The 13,207-nt window shown below is 45.8% G+C and overlaps 1 protein-coding gene across 1 annotated transcript in view; it reads right to left on the bottom strand.

Moving 5' to 3' along the window:
* Window positions 1–4,329: 4,329 nt before the first annotated feature.
* TMEM164 (transmembrane protein 164) overlaps window positions 4,330–13,207 on the bottom strand; it is a 98,317-nt gene continuing 89,439 nt past the window's right edge. The window contains 5 exon segments of the mRNA XM_029607625.1: window positions 4,330–6,662; window positions 6,664–6,693; window positions 6,695–6,716; window positions 7,812–7,815; window positions 8,493–8,597. Of these exon segments, the coding sequence (XP_029463485.1) occupies window positions 6,516–6,662; window positions 6,664–6,693; window positions 6,695–6,716; window positions 7,812–7,815; window positions 8,493–8,597 (308 nt within the window). The 3' untranslated portion in view covers window positions 4,330–6,515.

Genomic DNA, 13,207 nt, shown 5'->3' with positions numbered 1-13,207 from the left:
TCTCTGCGTCTCAGCACCACGGAGGAGCTGGTGACTTGCCTGGTTCAGAATGTCCATTGCAGTTATGTATCAGCAAGGTCCTGGATCTCTCTGCGTCTCAGCACCACGGAGGATCTGGCGACTTGCCTGGTTCAGAATGTTCATTGCAGTTATTTATCAGCAAGGTCCTGGATCTTCTCTGCGTCTCAGCACCACGGAGGATCTGGCGACTTGCTTGGTTCAGAATGTCCATTGCAGTTATGTATCAGCAAGGTCCTGGATCTTCTCTGCGTCTCAGCACCACGGAGGAGCTGGTGACTTGCCTGGTTCAGAATGTCCATTGCAGTTATGTATCAGCAAGGTCCTGGATCTTCTCTGCGTCTCAGCACCACGGAGGATCTGGCGACTTGCCTGGTTCAGAATGTCCATTGCAGTTATGTATCAGCAAGGTCCTGGATCTTCTCTGCGTCTCAGCACCACGGAGGATCTGGCGACTTGCTTGGTTCAGAATGTCCATTGCAGTTATTTATGAGGCTGCCAGCCTGGGGGCGAAGGGAGCATTTTTTGATTCAGTGCGATGGGCTCCCCCTACCTAAATGTCAGTTTACTGTGACTATGAAAAGGGCCTTATCAGCAGTTGGTTATGCTGGCCTTTCCCCTTCCATTATTCAGAGGATAGGGCAGCGGCAGTTGGGGGTTTTCATTCCTGTGCACAGAAGAATGTTAACAAGTAGATTGTGACACTGTTTATTTTTCAGATGTACATTGTTCTCCTGCTTCTGTTTGGCCATTCTTACATCCATTTGGTAGCTAAGTGGGCTAGAATGTGTCCTCATGCTACATCTCTGGGTCTTGACTATTGAGGAATACGAGTGTTGGCTGGGGTATCTAAGAATGCACCGATGTGCTCCATGACTCTTAAGTTCCTCATTGTTCACCTGGGTGGCAATGATCTAGGCCAATGGACTTGTAGGGGATTGACTGATGTAGCTCGCAAGGATTTTGCATTGCTTTTGCATATGTTTCCATCTTCAGTAGTGTGTTGTCTGATATTATCTCCTGGCCTAAGTTTGCTGGAAAGAGAACCAGCAAATTGGCTCTTGGCTGAGTTCCCCTGGGGGTTTTTCACATTCCTATATACAGAAACAGTTAAAGAAAGAATGTGCAACGAGCCACACTTATCACACAAAAAACACGTTGCCAGCAAATTTGAAAATTTTATGTGCTTAAGGATATTATCTCAACATGTGGACCATCATACCACCTTGGTTGATATAGGCAGTAAGCCACACTTTCAACCATATCGGGTCATGTTTAATCATCGGTCCAGAATAGGCTATTAGGTTTTTCACATTCACCATTTTTGGTTGTGGAATGATTGCCTGGATTTTTTTCCAGAAGGATCTTGTTCATTTATCTGACATCGGTCTTGATATGTTTAATAACTCGTTGCAGAAGGCTATTGCTGATATCCGCGGCAGGTCATGGTCCACATCTTTTGGGGGACTTCGTACAGGTCGTTGACTGTACATGCCTGAGGAGGAGTGCCAAGCCACCGCAGAAACATTTGTAGTAATTGCAGTTTCTGGTGGATGTGATGTGTTGTTGCTGAGTTCATCCCTATGCATATATGCCTCCTTGCAGGCTCTGGCAGGTACCTGAGGTCAAGTACTCTTAGCATGCCTGTTGAGGTAGCTAAGCTGCCAGGGCTGGTTAGGGATGGCTTAATTGAAATAACGTTAATGTGGCTTAGGTCCTGATTTTAATAAAAGCTGAGGCCTTTGACATTCCAAACACTGGTTTTATGTATTTGTGTGTAAATTTGTGAGGATGGAAGTGGGTTGGAGGCTGGGCTAGGGTGTCTTCATATTGTATCCCAAGCACGCAAGTTTCTTTGGTTTAGACAGCAAAAGCCAGAAATTCCCCCTAATCCAAAACAATAAGCTTCACAATCGTAAATAAAAATCTCCCACCTTAAGCAGAAAAACAGATAACTCATTGATAAAGTTACCCAAACTGACCTTAGAAATTATGCCTGTTATTAGGGAGCTGGTTAATCACCAACTCTAAAACTTAACATCTAACAACCAAAATTCAAATTGCACTAAGTCTAATGCAATAATCCAGTTCAAGATCTAACCCTCCCCAACCTTTGAATTGTCAGGTCAGTGTCCTCAATCGATTGGCTAGGACTTGACATCGTATATCATGTCTGCATTCCTTACATTCAGCCTCTGCTGAGCCCTCAGAGCACTTCATGTTTGCTTTGCACAGTATTCAATACTTCTATTTTGCAGCACTATCTGGAATTTGGTTGTTCTATTTAAGCTGTTTTCAGGTCTTCATTAAATATCCACCTAAGAACGCAGACATTAGTGATGTGCAGGCCAAGCATTTATACTTTGCTGGGGATTTTTGTTTGTTTGCTCTGTTCAGACACCCCCAAATGTGCAATGCTACTAAAGTGCTCCCCATCTGTATTGCATGCACAGTTTGTTAGCCAACGGGTGTGCACAAAGTGCTGCAAACAAAAAAGCCACTCTTCCTATCAGAGGCAGTCCCTTGTTGCAAAATGGCCTTGTTTGTTGCATTTTATTGCATTCATTCCAAATGAATGCACATCCCTGAGTGACATTTTTGTGGCGTTGGTGAGGGGCATGGATGTTAGGAATTACTTATTTTTACACTGATAATTTTGAGATGGGAAGGATTTCGTTTCCTCGTTTTCAATTAGCTTCCTGTGTGCCTCCTTTCCTTCTTGTATAGTATGGATCAGAGATTAGGTAGGCTGGGTCCTTCTCCAACCAAATATTTCTACGAGAGCTTCTTGCCTCCCCTGTCACCTCAACTCTCTTCTCCTGCTCTCTTTCTATCATTACAGGCAAGCATTCGTGCGAGAGAGAGGGTGAAGTACTGTTCCAAGGATCCCTGCTCCTGCAGCACATGAGGCGGCTACAACCGCCAGCATTTTCTAATTCATCCAGTAACTTGAATATGTAGCAACAAGAGTCAACAAATTGTAGCTGACAGGTTTTTCTTTATGACCCCCTGCATCAGATTAAGTGCATTTAACATGCTGAAGGTGCGCAGAGTGCACTCTGGCTAGTCTCTGCCCCTCACTCAGCCATGGACTTAGCCCAGTTGAAGGGAGCATAGCTTTCAAAAGACCATCTGAGTGCTGATCTTTCCTTACTTCACTATACACAACTATAGGACGGGTGTTGCCGCTCCATTTTACAAGATTGGCTGGAAGAAATGCCATTACTATAGTCACTTCCAGCTCCATGCTGCTGGCCAATATTGGTCAGAATTCTGTAACGGGCCAGGGCCATATTTAAAAAAATAATAAATTAGTTCATTACCCCCACCCCCCCCCCACACACCTGCCCTACATTAATCTAATTTATACCAGGAGTAGGCACTAAACCATCATAAATATTCAACTACAGACGGTAAAAGCAAGACTGTCCCAACTAGAACCAAAAACTCTGAAATTACTATTAAAACAACAACATTCATCTGAAAAGGCTATGCCCAATATGGTGTAGGGGTGGTGGCTCATCCTGCATCAACTGAACAGGCTGATCTAGTGCTCATCATGCAGCATTTCCTGCAGCGAGTTGTAGTTTTGCATTTTCCCTAAGAAAATCAGAACAATAAATTCAAACAGGCAGAAGGGCAACCCTACGAAGGGAGAGAGCCTGGTCTGACAGGGTGGCACTGTAAGACCTTAAATAGTAGCTTCTTCCTTTGAAGAAATGCCTGTTTCAATATATTTTGTAATGACATAATCCCCAATTGAAGGCCTTTATTAGCTAGGGAAGATTACCGTGTGGGATGGTCGCTTTCCAGCATGCAACGTGCTAGGCTGCTCCTAACAAACAATTCCCATCTGCTCTACTGGAAAGTGAAACCAAGGCGATGCTTCAACTGAAGGCACCAGGAGATCCTATAACATAGGGCAGCACCGACTCACAGCTTCTAGGGGTTATTTGCACAGCCCAACCCTTCACCTACAAAGGCCAAGGTTTGGGGGGGGGGGGGGGGGTTAAACATTTTTTTTTTTAAGAGGTGCTTGATGATCTTGATGTCCACTGTGGGACAAACCACTCTCATGTTTATTGTCTCTAACCCCTGTCTTGACACCTGTGGTGAGGCAAGGGTGACTGATTCCTCTGCCCCACAAACACAACGATGGCCCCCCCCCCCCCGGCCCTCAACACCGCTCACATGCAGGGGGCACTTATAGAGAGGTCATTCTTAGCTCACTAACGCCAGTACCATTGTAAGCAACCCAACCTCATCATAAGCAGGGGCTTAAGCCTGGAAGATTAGCAGCAAATGCCAAAGGAAGGAAGACTCAATAACATTCATGATCTCTCATAACCTTACACATTCTAGCCCAGTTATAATAAAAAATAAGCATGATTTTACATTAAAAACAAACCCTGTCAATCCATAGCGGCCCTGCTGAGGGCTGGCCCCACTGAGGTAAGTTAGTGTCTGTGCTCCATGACCTCGCTGACTTTAAGTTGTAGAATTTCTACCCCCTCAGTGATTGAGTAAAGCCCTTTGGGTATTTCACACAAAAATAACTCACCTTCCTAGCCAGCACAGTCATACTGAGTAACCTTGTTCTCTCTTTCTTTGCGCTAGTACCAGTGCCTGATGTGTTCTCAGGAAAACTAAATTATGGATTGCCGACAGCTTTCGGAAAGGATCATCCATGCCGCCGCCACCATTTTCTATACGTGCTAGAAACAGGTTTAGTGCCATAGGGACCCACAGCCACAAACACAGAAAAAAAGCCTTTGGTACGAGCAGTCCTTAATGCACAAAGCGATTGCATGGGAAGAGCTGAAATCCTTCTGCTGCACTTACTGTTACCAGTTTAATTTGATTATGCACTCTTAGGTGCTGATATATATTATATATTTTTAAGTTGTTGCTTTAAGAAGGGCTAAGGTTAGATTGCTCATGGGTTCCATAACCTTGCCCTCACGAGGGGAGATTTTAGGTTTCAGAAAGTGAATATAGCCATTCCGATAAGGTAAAATGGTGACTTATCTTCTAAGGAAGCAATATTTATATGAACCCTGTATAAGGTTGACTGTAGGACACTATTTGCCAACCCTCTCCTGGGCACACACCTAGCCAGGTGCATGGTCGGGCTTACCAAGATAAATATGCATTAGCTTTGCATACACTGAAGAGCTAGGGTATGCACATTTCTCACATATATTCATTGTGGAGACCCTGCAGATACAGAAATCCACCACTTTGCCTTAGGATAAGCAAAATGGAAGGGTCGAGGAGCCTGCCCCATATTCGGGACCTGGCCTGGGCACTGTTGGAAACACACTAATGGGCTTGATGGACCTTTGTTCTGGCCCCATATAAAATCCCAGGGATTAGGGGTGGCTGCAGAAGAGGCTTGGGAAACACTCGTCCCCACTGCCAGCAGAAGGGTGGCGTTGACGAGGCCCTGCTCTCTTACTCACCTCTTCCTCCTGGCCATTGCCAGGCTGGTCCTAAGGAAGCAGTAGTGCACTGAATTGGAAGGGCAGTATTAGACTGATCTGTAGGAGGCACAATGAATACTCAATTGGTAGCATCACTGGAAGGTGGAGTTTAACATTTCTATCTTATCTATTCTGCTGCCTGCACCTCCTTCCAGTAGGACCCACCCTAGATCAGCACAGACCAACTGCCTCACAGCCTGTCAGCACCAGGCTTTACATGAGTATGGGCCCTGCACTTCTGGGTTACTGCTTAACAGCTGGAAGTGGGGAATAAGAGTTTCCTCCCACCCCCTACTTTCTTTCTCCTCCCCTCAATGTTTTGGAAACCACAACACAAATTGGAGACTAAAAAGGGTAGCCAGCATTTTCTACCAGAGCTACAGAATTAGGTCTCGAGTATTAACTATAAAGCAGCCATGAGGCACAGTGTAATGTTACTTTACATAATACCAGGTCACAGGTGGCAGCCTAGAAGCAGGACCAGATCCCAAATCACAAGTAAAAAAAAAATAAAATATCTAGATTCTCCCCCTAACGCTCCAGCTGTGGTCTGATCTTAAAATAAAAAAAAAATTAGGAATTAAAGCAAGAAGCAGAGAGACTAGTTCCACAGGTCTGCTAGCTACGTCAGCTCTGTACCTACTTAAATATATACTTTTACCAGTCTTCTATAAAACCACAGGAGAAGATAGGAGGGTAGTCCAGGCACCAGCAGCTGGCTTCACGTACACATTAGAAAATAATCCAAGTTAAAAATCGGATACAAGAGCTGCCCTACCTTTAAAAGGAAATACATGATTACAAAATGCACACATTACAAAAGATGCACTACCATCACAGGATAAGGCCATTAAACGTTCTGCCAGTGGCAGGGGGCAGTGACGTGAGCAGGAAAAACCCTCCCTGGCTGACCCAACAGATAGTGCAGCAAGCCATCCCCTCACCCAGGAAAAACTTTCATCATCCAGCGCGGAAAGTGAGGGCTGTACTGTGCCATCCCTCCCGCGAGCATCCTCAGTCTATTTTCTTAGCTGGAAGTCGCATCAAATCCGTAGTCCACTGGTAGACAGGAGCGGCCACATGGAACAGCAAGATAATGAGTTTGCCATGGAGCATGGTCATGAGAGTCTGGTGGCCTGAGGCCAACATCCGATACCAAGGGACCGTAGAAAGGATCAGAGACCGCCGGGCACCAGCATATTATTCAGATTCACCCTCTGTGACCTGCGATGGAGAAGAGAACACACACAACATGGGCAGCTGGGAAGAAACATTTATTTTAACTGTAAAGAAGTTGGATGAATTATACAAAGTGCTTTGATTTATTTAGCTTTGTTTACATCCTACCCTCTCTACAAAGACCATGTTCCAAGTGTGCAGTAAAGGTTTGCTCCAATCCGGCCACAGCGAGCACAGTCCCCGTCCTCAGACAGACGAGGGCAGCTGCCACGCTCCCTCTCTCAACTTTCCTTGCTGCACACACAGCTTCATATTTATTTATCGTTTTCTATACCATTGCAACGGTTTACAAGTCAGAGAAGTGAATAAAATAACATACAATCATAAAAACAGCTTTGTATAAAATAATAATTATAAATAGTGACTAAAATGAAAATAAGAGAATCAGAATCACTAAAATATGCATCATACTGAAATTAAAAGGGACTAAAAAGGCATAAAATAAGAGAATAAGATCTCTAATTCACTCTGTATGTGCTTTGTCAAAAAGCCAGGTTTTTAGGTCTCGCTTAAATTTTTTAAAATCAGTTTCTAGCCTCAGATTCGTCGGCACTGTGTTCCACACACTTTGGGTCCTGCTAGAGACGCAGCTCTCTGCCGGACTCTCGTAGCAGAAGGACTAACTGAAGAAAGGCATTTTCCCCTCAGCTAGGGTCCAGCCTGATACACAGCACAAAAGCAGGGCTCGTTCCCGTGCATAAAGCGGAGGGAGTGGCTCATGCTACTGCTGCAGAGGGCCCTGCAGAGGCAGCACTCACAGCCCATGGCAGGAGGGAGCCCGGCTCCTTTGCTGAACAGCAACACGCGGTGGCTGGGTTCAGGTTTCTGGGAGGAGGCCTGGTGCACGGGGCCAGGCTGAGGGCTGGTTGTGAGAGGGCTGAAAACCCAAAAAGGAGCAGGAGGAAGCTGCCAGGTCACAAAAAACGAAAAAATCCCTTAAAATAAGTCAGGGCTTTCCCAAACCAACAGTAACAGGATTTGGGCTTTTATGCCGAGGATCAAACTAAAGGAAGAGCAGAAGAATTTTGTATTACTGATGTGTGCAAACCTCTCACTCCCGAGAATGCACACTTAGCTAAGCAGAGTGCAAAAGGCCCCTTTTCCATTAAATGGGTCCTTACTGGGTACCTTCCTGGACACCATTCCCCAGAACCGGTGCCTATTTTCTTTTCTAACACCTAAAAGATTTTTTTTTCCCCTCATATTGTGCAGACGTCCATCCCAGGTCATCCTCTGACACTCTCTAATGATTTCAAGCTCCAGTGCCCACTTTCAGGCAAAGAATACGCATGAGCCTGATTTATATTACGGTGGAGCTGCATTATTTTGGTTACCCTGAAAAGCAGATCTGTTTAAGGCCTCCTAGCGGGAAGCTACCACCGTCGTGTGCGTCCTGTCTCACCCCCTGTGGTAGAGAAGCATCAGCTTCCTGCTCTGCAGCCCATGGCCTGAGCAGAGCTGAGGGGGATTCCTGACTGGGGATTTCAATTTTGAGCCTGCATTCAAGGGTGACGGAAATTATCATCATTTAGATACAAGTCTATGGCCCGTAGAGCTTACAGTCTAAGTGGGTGCCTGAGGCAATGGGAGATAAAGTGACTGCCCGAGGTCACAAAGAGTGGCGGTGGGATTTGAACTCTGATTCTCAGCCCGTTTCCTCTAACCACGAGACCACTCCTCCTCCTCCAGCTGAAGGGGTGCGGGTCCATGCACTCTTTGTGGAGAATAAGACTGCCAAGAAGGGCAGGTTACTTACCAAACCCAGAATCTGTAAGAAGCTAAAGTGATAGACGAACATGAGACCAATGGCTAAGAGAGCCCACCAGAAATCAGAGAATGGCTCAGGAGTGTAAACACCTGCAGAGAGAGAAAATTAGAAAAAAAAGAGAGTCATACATATTACCCCATCCTACAAAACTTAACACAGCACTCATGCATAAGAGCTTTCTCTTTCCTGGGCCGACTTCAGGTCAGGGTGGTGAAAGCACGTCCGTCCTCAGCAGATAACCTCCAGCTCCAGCAGTCAGTAACAGGGCTGGTGCACCGATCCCTCTGCCCAGCGTGACACCGTTAGATATTAGCGGGCAGCAGCAGCAATTCTCTCCTGGTATAGACAGGACCCCCCTCACCTAGACTGCCTGATCCACGGACCCCACTGTAAGCCACTCGCTGCTCCAGGGTACAGAGATTCTGCTCCTCTCCTCACCCGCAGATTTATGCGCCACCATTCAACTGTAATAGGAGTGGGGAGAGAAAGGGGGATCTGTGATCTAAGGAAATTAGTCAGGAAAGGGTGAATAAAGGTGAGTGAGAGAAGGAAAGTGGGCAAGAGGAGAAGTAGAAAGGAGTGTGTGTGAGAATGAAGTGTGAATATGAGGGAGAGGTAAGAAGTTTGAGTGTTCCCTTTTCAGCTGCTAATTCACCTCCTCTACTAATCCATAATCTGAGATTAACTGGAAATCAAAAGTTTCCCAGGGATAGAGATTGGGAAATTTTTTATCCTTAATTATTGGGTGTTATTTGATACATCTGCTATTTTGAAATATTTACTTGATTTTTGGGAAACATTTAAAAGGTTGGTTTTTTTAATTTTATTCTTCTTAATTATTAGATGTTGATCTGAATCAAGTACACATCCGTGCTTTTTCCTATTCAGGCAGCTAAACTTCTCCAATCAGTCCTCAAGACAAAGATTCTTTAAGTTTGAATGTATTTATTGTATAGGTAAATATTTCATTACTTACAATTGTTGCATTTCAAACGTGAGCTCCTAGGCAAAGATCTTTGGTAACTGGAGACAGGGTAGCAGGAGGGAGAAGGAGGTCTCTTGTGTTGCAGGAGTTAGTTTATGGTAGAGGTAGGAAGCTTGAGGGATATGAGGCTGATTTAGTCCTTAGAAGAAGGCAGTAAGAGAAAAGGTAAAAACCCGATCGTTTCACAGGGTTTTACAGAGCGCTGCTGGCTCAGAAGCAAGCGTGGAGCAAGACTGAACTCTCGTCGAGAGCTGCTAAAGGAGACGCCTCCACAAGCTGGAGGCAAGGTCCAATGGCAGCGAGCCTAAGAACCATGTGACACAGGGGGAGCATGAAGGGCAGTCCCTTGAGCCTATAAGACACCTAGGAAGACTCAAGTTAGATTGAGGGGCATTCAAGCTCTTCCGATAGTGAGAGAAAGTGGAGGGGGGAGGGAGCTTCTCTTAAGGGCAAAGGCTCACATTTTATCATGGGTTACAAAAGTGTTTCAGTATTAAGAACCCTCAGAAGGGAGGACTGCACTAAACACAGTTAAACTGCAGTATATACAGATACAAACATGTACCCACTGCTGGGGAAAGAACAGATGTTCTGTTTATCTGTTTTGAAATATTCTTTTTATTGTTATTTAACATTTTTATATACCGAAATTCATGTAGCAATGTTACATATCAATTCGGTTTACATTATAACATTAACAAGCATGTAAGAATGCGATTACATCGAACAGGGAGATAAACTTGGATCAAGGAACTGGGGAATACAGTACAATGAATACAATAAAGTAATGAGATTCTAGACTAAACCTGGCTAAATATCTAGGAGTCACAGTGCATGGTGCACATATTTGGATAGATTGAGGGGAGATTATTGGCATAGATTAAAAGCTTGTTTGAATAGCCAAGTTTTGAGTCTCTTTTTAAAGGTGATCGGGCATAGTTCCTGCCGGAGTTCTGGAGGTAGAGAGTTCCATTGTGCAGGGCCCGCTGTGGATAGAGCTCGTTTATTTAATGAGGTTTAGATGGGTGGGGCGAGGAGAGTATCTCTATAAGCTGCTCTCACCGGTCTGGAGGTTTTTGTGGTTGAAAAGAGATATTGAGTTCCAGTGGAATGAGCTTGTGTATAGATTTGTGTATGATTGTTAGTGCTTTGTAAGAGATTCTAAACTTAATTGGGAGCCAGTGTAGGTTTCTCAAGATGGGGGGTAATATGATTTCTTTTGTTAGACTTAGTCAGAATCCTGGCTGAAGCATTTGTAATGGTTTTATGGTGTTAGCTGGTTTACTGTTATGATTGATTTATATTTCTTGATTTTGTTTGATGAGCAATGTTGATGTTTCTATTTCTGCATTATTGCACTTCATATGAATCTGGCTTGTAGTGGTTTCCAGTTCAGGTTGTGTCTGCATGTTTCTAGTTTATTCTTATTAGGTGAAGTGCATTTGTGACTGAAGTAAGGTATTCTGTCAGTGATTAGTTTCTGTATAGGTAGCTGTAACAGCCTGGCTTGTTCTAATAGGAGGTGTATTGGTATTTTGAGGCCGGGTGTAATATTTGCAGTGTTGCCTTCTCGTAGGTAAGGTTGTTACTATTTTGATTATGGGAGGTTTATTCTATTTTAGTTCTGTTTATTCATTGCTTTCTGAAGGTCTAGCCTACACCTAACATGCTTTACAGTAGGCTTAATACCATATAGGTCCCTTCTAGAGGGGTTTCTGTTGGCCACAGCAGTGCATGTAAATGTAATAGAAATGTTGCTGGAAGTGATTATTTTAATCTCAGAAGACTGTACTTTGAATGCCTCTTTTCATTAAAATCTCCCTTTTTAGGCTGGGGAAATTGGTTAAGACATTTTAAAATGCCTAATTTGTGATTGTGTGTTGGGGAGAGGAGGAGGAGCAAGGTTGTAAGGTTTGTCTAGGGCGCCTAATACCCTGAGAAAGTGCACCACACCCATCTCCCAAATCCCGGGGATTACCAGCTTCCTAGAGACATTGTCCCTGACTCTGTGCCACTCCTCTGACCCCCCCAGCACATGAAATCGCTGGAAGGAACGGACTCCGAAGGAGACTCCTCTGGCCCCCAACACTAACTGTGTCTGGGGGGAGGGGGCACCACCTCAGGCAGAGAGGGAGTGAGCACAGGACATGGAGGGAGAGCATGAGGAGGGTGGAGAAAGAGAGAGGGCCACGAGCAGAGAATGAGAGAGAGAGAGATGCAGCGAAGGCTGGAAACCATTGCACTGCGCGAAAGACTCGAAATTAATGAATCAATTCACGAGCAGCCCCCACGCAGAGAGCGGCTACGAGCAGAAAGTGCTCAATGTAATTGGCTGATTTAAATCCCCTCCTCCTCCAGCCTGAGAGCGCGCACCGAGCCCTTGGGTACTTGCAGGCCTGGTGCCCTAGGGGGGACCCCTTCAGTCTTGTGCCTCCCTTTATGGGGGGCAGCTCTAGCACAGCACCCACCTCCTACTCTTGCCCTCTGCCAAGTCCTGCATCCCCCTCCCTCCCCCCCCCCCCCCCCCCATCTCGGCATCCTGTCTCCCCTTCACTCTGTTCAGCACCCCAGTCTCTCTGTACCTCCTTCCACCCCACCCTCCACATGTACCCAGCATCCAGTGCCTTCTCTCGGGCGGTGCTGGCTCTAAAATGAGGACGCGCCTGGACCTTTTTGCAGGCCCTCCCCACCCCCCAAAAAAAAGAAAAACCCGTCAGTCATGCACCTAAGGGAAGAGCTGGCTCTGGATATCAGGAAATTGCCTATTTTGAGGGTAGATCATTAGAGATTTCCCCCTGCTCTCCCTGTTGCCATCACTTTAAATAAAACACATTGTAGGTTTGATTGTAAGGTCACCACTCTGCTCTTATAAGCTTTATCTGCTGCAGGATGGCGGTCGCTGTAACCCCGCTCCCTCTTCACTTCCCCCGCCGCTCTCCTTAAAAGTCTAAACTTGGGCTGTCTGCCTTTAGGCACATCCTACTGCAGCTACTGCTATTCATCATCTCAAAAGAGCTGTGTGGCTGTTACAGCCGAGAGAGTCCCTGCTTCAGGGAGCTTACAGTCCCACTCACGGAAAGGGAGGTGAATAACGCGGGGACGCTTAACCTGGTCCATCTTTCCATGGAGGAGCGGCGTGATCACTGTGTGTTTGAAGTCAGAGGAGCAGAGAAGGTGGGCACTGTCGCCCTCTGGATTTCGGAAGAAAGGCACTGGGCTACGGGCAGGCAGCAGGCTGGCATCCACTCCCAAAGCTCAGCTGATCCAGCAGCCTCTCCCTTCGCTGGCGGCTGCAGAATGACAACTTGACGCTTTCACATGTTTGGCCAACCACTCCTTGCAGCTTGCCACCTCTGCCGCCTGTTGGGTCATGCCAACCCTGTTCCCCGAGTCAATCAAAATAAAGCAGATGCAAACACAGAACTGGTTATTTTCTGGAATGCAAACTAGAAATGAAACAGCAATTTCCAGATGAAACCGGATGCAAGCAGGAAGAGAGAAGCCGAGAAGCCAAAGGTGTGATGGGTTTTCTAGGCTGGGAGAACGAGACGTCAGGAAATATCCTGTAGGCGATCCCTTGTTGTTGAAGCAATGTTTAACCCATGCACAGGAATGACGTTAGGCCTGTGCGTGCTTCCTGACCTGTATTTCCGGGCATGCGAGTGGCATAACAGGGCGAGCAGGTTATTGCATGCACCGATGAGGCTGGAGAGA

Source organism: Rhinatrema bivittatum, chromosome 6 (genome assembly GCF_901001135.1).
Source record: "Rhinatrema bivittatum chromosome 6, aRhiBiv1.1, whole genome shotgun sequence".
NCBI classification, from domain to species: Eukaryota; Metazoa; Chordata; class Amphibia; order Gymnophiona; family Rhinatrematidae; genus Rhinatrema; species Rhinatrema bivittatum.
This window is presented reverse-complemented; position numbering and strand designations above follow the sequence as displayed.